Below are 5948 nucleotides of genomic sequence, written 5' to 3' on the forward strand. Positions count from 1 at the left end.
GTGTCTAATGTTATTTACAAGACGCGGTGGTAATTGTCCCTCAGTTATACAACGTAGCACAAATGCAATTAGAAACTGACACCAAGTTGATGCGCTTCCTTCGAACGCCCTACAATTGCGGATGTTGCCACTATTTAGTCACGCTTTAAGTGTTCCTTATACTGTTTTTATTTCTGTGTGAGTCGTCGCTGTAAAAGTGAAACTTTGTAATGAGCAGCATACACACACGTGCTATGGAAAATAAATCAACACGGTGACGTTAGTTATAAGCGCGTAATGGAAGAGAAATACTTCATTATAAGGACAATACAAACTACAGGCTTAATTTTTTGTGGATATTGATTACTTTTTTAGCCGTCTGGTGCCAGCGAAAGGCGGTCTTATAGTCACGACGCGATATTACGATCTCTTATTTTAAAAATATGAGAAATTGGAGCACAATGCAAAAATAAAGACACAAAACTAATGAATAAAATGAATGATTCACTTGAATTTGTATCTCTATTTGAAAGGACCAATGCGGAGCGAAGATACGGTAGTCGTGCTGCCCATGACGTCAGGCTACTTCCAGCAACCAATCAGGGTGCCTGCCTGGCTGACGTCATAGAGGGTATAAGTACCGGCGCGTTCCAGCTAGCGTCACTGTCCGTTTGGGAAAAGCGTCGTGGTTGCTGCTCCTGAACGACTGGGTTGTTATAACGGTTTTTTGAGTGTGACTAGTGTGTTGAATATTTACCATGGTAAGTACTCAAGAGTCAATTATTAGCGTTAGGTAAAACGTTAAAAGAGTGGTTTACTAATTTCTGTGTTTTTTGACAGCGTGAATGCATCTCCATTCATGTTGGCCAAGCCGGCGTACAGATCGGGAACGCATGCTGGGAATTGTACTGCCTGGAACATGGAATTCAGCCTGATGGGCAGATGCCCTCAGACAAAACAATTGGCGGAGGAGACGATAGTTTCAACACATTCTTTAGCGAAACGGGCGCAGGAAAACATGTACCTAGGGCAGTTTTCGTAGACCTGGAACCCACCGTTGTGGGTAAGTACGCATGTTAAAGTTTGTTGTTGTTGTGGTCTTCAGTCCTGAGACTAGTTTGATGCAGCTCTTCAAATCGGCGATGTGCAATGCGCGTTCCATAAATGCTAGCAAGCTAATTTATGACTTCGTAAATATGCAAATAGTACACTGCGTGCATTAGCCCATTTGCTATGAATACGTCTGTAAAGACGCGCAAGATTAGTATATGCGTTGATGCCGTACGTAGTGGCTTTCCGTGCATTTTCCATAGGTAATGTATGGCACACGCGTGTCCGCAGTAAGCCTCCACATGATCATCGGAGACTTTTCTGTGTAATGTTTTCAGATCCTTTTGCAGTTTTGATGAAAAGTAAAACGTTGACATAAGCATTAGGCCAGGGCAATCTGTGAATGTTTATTCGGCATTCACATTCGTTGGCTTCGCCAGCTTAAACCACACGATCACCTTTCATCTTAACCAAGACCTCGGTCTACACTCAATTTAAATGGTAGGGGGGGGGGGGGGGGGGGCGGGCGGCGGCAGGGTATCGAATATGTGTTTCATAATAACTGTGTTCAAGGTAAAACGTAGTCATAGAAAGGGCATGTATTATGGTGCTACCTAAAACAAGTGAAATGTGATCGCTGTTGTAAGAATGTAAATTCTAAACGGCTGATAGAAAATATTACTGGTAGGTTAATAGAAAATATTGCTGCTAGATTTGCTGTATCTGCCGTAGTCTTCACCGTTGTTAACAGAAAGGTTCTATGTAGTACTTTTTCTACTACATTGATCACGATATATTTTGCAGCTGAGAGACATAGTTTCTTAAAGTTTGTTAAGAATAGGACTTGATAACGTTGTATCTGAAAAGTACTCCGTTATATTTAATGTTGTACGTACAATAAACGCTGCGCATATTTTTCGTTTTGATGTCTGCGTCTTTGAAAGAGGGGTCGCAATGGACGAAAAATGTACGGATACACCAGGTTTGGTTTTTTTTACTTGGGGGGGGGGGGGGGGGTTTGGTGTGTCGTGTCGTTTCTGCTGTTAAGGGACAGTACTGAAACACCCAGAAAAAATATCTTAATGCATTTTTTATTGTCTGGCATACCTCCAGTCTCTTAAAATTTTTGTAAGGAGAGTTTTGGGGAAGCAATCATCACGTACTGCAGCAAATTTACTGCAGGTAATATATGTAAGTAGGATCTATATAAATGTGTCTGGTTACTATGACTGACAGCAAGTGCCCTTTCTGGTAGCATAATATGTGACCATTATTAATGTAAGCTAATGTGATCCTTCACAAATTTTATGTCTAATGCTATGGCCAATGAATTTACTTGGTACAAAAATATATCTTGTGTGGTATATAATAACTTAAAGTTGAGTTTTAAAATGGCACAATATTGGAGGCATGTTAGTGGAGTATGTGCAGTGTAGTTTCGTGAAGAAACTACTGAACGTTCACACTTGTATTGCAGCCAAAAAAAAAAAAATAATGGGGGGGGGGGGAGTTAGTCACTGAATTGTAGGAAGTCTTCATAAAGCTTATTTCTTATGATTTTACTGAAGTCAATGTGGAAAATCTGGGTAAGAACACTTAGCATTAATACATACATGATAAATGTTCATTAAAATGATCATACTACACTGAAACGGCAGCATTTGCATGTGACAAGAGCTACATATGGACTTGGTCATGGAAAAAGGTACATGCTTTGGAACATAATGTTGATGATTAAGTACAATAACAAAAAAACCTTCATAAGGACATATGCCATATTCTGAATGGTTTGAGATTGGTACCTTTTTCTTGAATAACTTAAAAACTGTGGCCTCTAGAACAGTGTAAAATTAACTACTTACATTACCTACTGAAGACGCTATTTTTTATCTAGAGCTGATAGTTTGCTTGGAGAGAGTGGAAAAATAGTGCAACTGTTGGGTGACATGCATAAGCTATAGCTTAGTTTTGTAGGTCAGTTTGAGGTAGCTTCCCAGTTTGATAAACCAAAGTGTCCTGTCTCCAACTGTTTGTCTAGAGTTGCTCTAAACTGTTGTGGTGCATTGTAATCAATGAGAATGTACTGAATTATACCAAAAATAACAATGTGCATTTTGTTTTCTCTGAAGCCATTTGGAATGTGTCCATGTAGTGATATGTTCAGAACCTCAGAAACTATAACCCTTGAATGTTTCATTCTGCCTGACTAACCCTGTATGGAGCAAGCTAAATCATTTTTGATGCCTCTGACAAATATTTAAGAACCCTAGAGCTTAAATTATCCAGCTCTTTGGCAGTTGTTCCATTGTATTAGTCATAATAAACATGACATTTGCACTTAGCTGGGAAAATAATGGATGCTGAAATTTTATATTTACTGCAATGAGTTTCTTTTGATAAATTATGCTTAAATACCATTTTTAAACTTTTCAATGGTAATTATCTTGTTGCAGATGAAGTACGCACTGGCACCTATCGGCAGCTGTTTCACCCCGAGCAGCTCATCACTGGCAAGGAGGATGCTGCAAACAATTATGCACGTGGCCACTATACAATTGGAAAAGAGATTGTGGACTTGGTGTTGGATCGCATCAGGAAGTTAGCGGATCAATGTACTGGGTTACAAGGGTTCCTTATTTTCCACTCTTTTGGCGGTGGCACTGGATCTGGCTTCACATCATTGCTTATGGAACGATTATCGGTAGACTATGGCAAGAAGAGCAAACTGGAATTTGCAATTTACCCAGCACCCCAAGTTTCTACTGCTGTTGTAGAACCATATAATTCCATCCTTACAACTCACACTACCCTCGAACATTCAGATTGTGCTTTCATGGTTGACAATGAGGCCATCTATGACATCTGTCGCCGAAACCTGGACATTGAACGCCCTACATACACAAACCTTAACAGATTAATTGGTCAGATTGTGTCCTCAATCACAGCATCTCTGCGTTTTGATGGTGCACTCAATGTTGACCTGACTGAGTTCCAAACTAACCTTGTGCCCTACCCACGTATCCATTTTCCGCTTGTCACGTATGCTCCTGTCATATCGGCAGAAAAGGCATACCATGAACAACTATCAGTTGCAGAGATTACAAATGCTTGCTTTGAGCCAGCCAATCAGATGGTAAAATGTGACCCAAGGCATGGAAAGTACATGGCTTGCTGCATGCTTTACAGAGGTGATGTCGTTCCTAAGGATGTCAATGCTGCCATTGCTACCATTAAGACGAAGCGAACAATTCAGTTTGTTGATTGGTGTCCCACAGGTTTCAAGGTGAGTTAAATATAATAGCACTGATATGCCACAAAGCTAATCTCTAGCTTTTTATAATAATTCAGTTAAATATTACAAAAACAAATATATCTTCTGGTATATTGCAGACTTGCCCACTGGGAAATAGGGACTCTGAAATGTTTTTAGATTGCATATTTGACAAATTATTTTGTATGCAAATAGATCTTTCTTCACAAGCTAGCATTAAAACAGGTTTCTTCCTCTGTTTACAGGTCGGAATAAATTACCAGCCTCCTACTGTTGTTCCTGGAGGCGATTTAGCAAAGGTTCAGAGAGCTGTGTGCATGTTATCGAACACAACTGCTATTGCTGAAGCTTGGGCCCGACTTGATCACAAGTTCGATCTCATGTATGCCAAACGTGCATTTGTCCATTGGTATGTTGGTGAGGGTATGGAGGAAGGGGAGTTCTCGGAGGCCAGAGAAGATTTGGCTGCCCTTGAAAAAGATTATGAGGAGGTGGGAATGGATTCAGTTGAAGGAGAAGGTGAAGGTGCTGAGGAGTACTGAGTGCTTAAAATGTCATTTGAATTGTATTTATACTTTTGTATGCCAGATCATTCCAAGTTTTGGTAAATGTATCATTTTCAGAACTGAATGAATTGTATTGAAGTATATTTCTGTGTATTCATTGATTGTATTTCCTGAAAGTGCCATATCCATAAACATGCTCAGTTGGAAGTAGACAGTAAAACTAAACAATCTGATTAACAGTTTTAATCGGTTCCTGGCCTGGGTAATCAGTTTTAACCCCTACATTTTTTAAAGCAAATTTTCACATGGAAGGAACCCACTTTTTTAAAAAAGTGCTAAGTGCTCTTCTTTAAAGTACGGGTCATAACACATTTACGCATGGAAATAGGAAATACCAATGATGGTCAACAGTGAAACATTAGATAGCACTGATACTCTTGCTGTAATTGAATGAATATTAGGTTTTTTAAACTGCATGGTTACGTTTCGATGCAATCTGGTGTTACATGCAAAATTGTGTTTTTTTTTTTTTAATATTCAGGCAAGTTGTGCTTCAGAAATGTGTACTGTAACAATTTTTGAAATGAATTCTACCAAAAATTTGTTGATGGGTACTTAACCATTGTTTACTTGCAAACTGGGTGCATGTAACATGGGTTATCACAGATGTCTCACTGCCTATTTGCGTGGCGAATTAGTGAAACATTACTGTGAAACCTCTCAAAAAAAAAAAAAAAAAAAAAAAAAAACAAAAAAAAAAATTTTGATGATGGTCTAAATTTGTTTTTGTTTCTAAGATTTTCTGTAAAAAAAATTTTAGCAATTTGATTAAAAAAAACTTAATTGTTAGTGTAAAGATTTTTAGGTGGAACCACGCACTACAGCATAAATAAAATGTAAAGGTGTCACTCTTAACATGGGTAACTTCACCTTGTCACATAAATTCAAGTAATCCCTGGTAAGGAACAAAACATAGCTTAAACATCAATTACCAAATTAACAATGACTTTTAAAGTGCATTTGTTAAAAAACAAGATTTGTGTTTGTAGTATAATGTATCCACATAATTAAGATTCATGTAAATCTTATCTGGAAAGTACTCTTATGGGCTTAACACTGCACACTCTGCTGCTACTGCCAGC

General features: G+C 38.6%; 1 protein-coding gene across 1 annotated transcript; it reads left to right on the forward strand.

Moving 5' to 3' along the window:
• The first annotated feature begins 565 nt into the window (after positions 1–565).
• On the forward strand, positions 566–4949 carry LOC126480766 (tubulin alpha-1 chain). The gene is made up of 4 exons (XM_050104056.1): positions 566–740; positions 820–1042; positions 3483–4312; positions 4546–4949. Exons 1-4 carry the CDS (start codon positions 738–740, stop codon positions 4840–4842), a joined length of 1353 nt encoding a protein of 450 aa, XP_049960013.1. The 5' UTR covers positions 566–737; the 3' UTR covers positions 4843–4949.
• The last annotated feature ends 999 nt before the right edge of the window (positions 4950–5948 follow it).

Source organism: Schistocerca serialis, chromosome 5 (assembly GCF_023864345.2).
Source record: "Schistocerca serialis cubense isolate TAMUIC-IGC-003099 chromosome 5, iqSchSeri2.2, whole genome shotgun sequence".
Lineage (NCBI taxonomy): Eukaryota > Metazoa > Arthropoda > Insecta > Orthoptera > Acrididae > Schistocerca > Schistocerca serialis.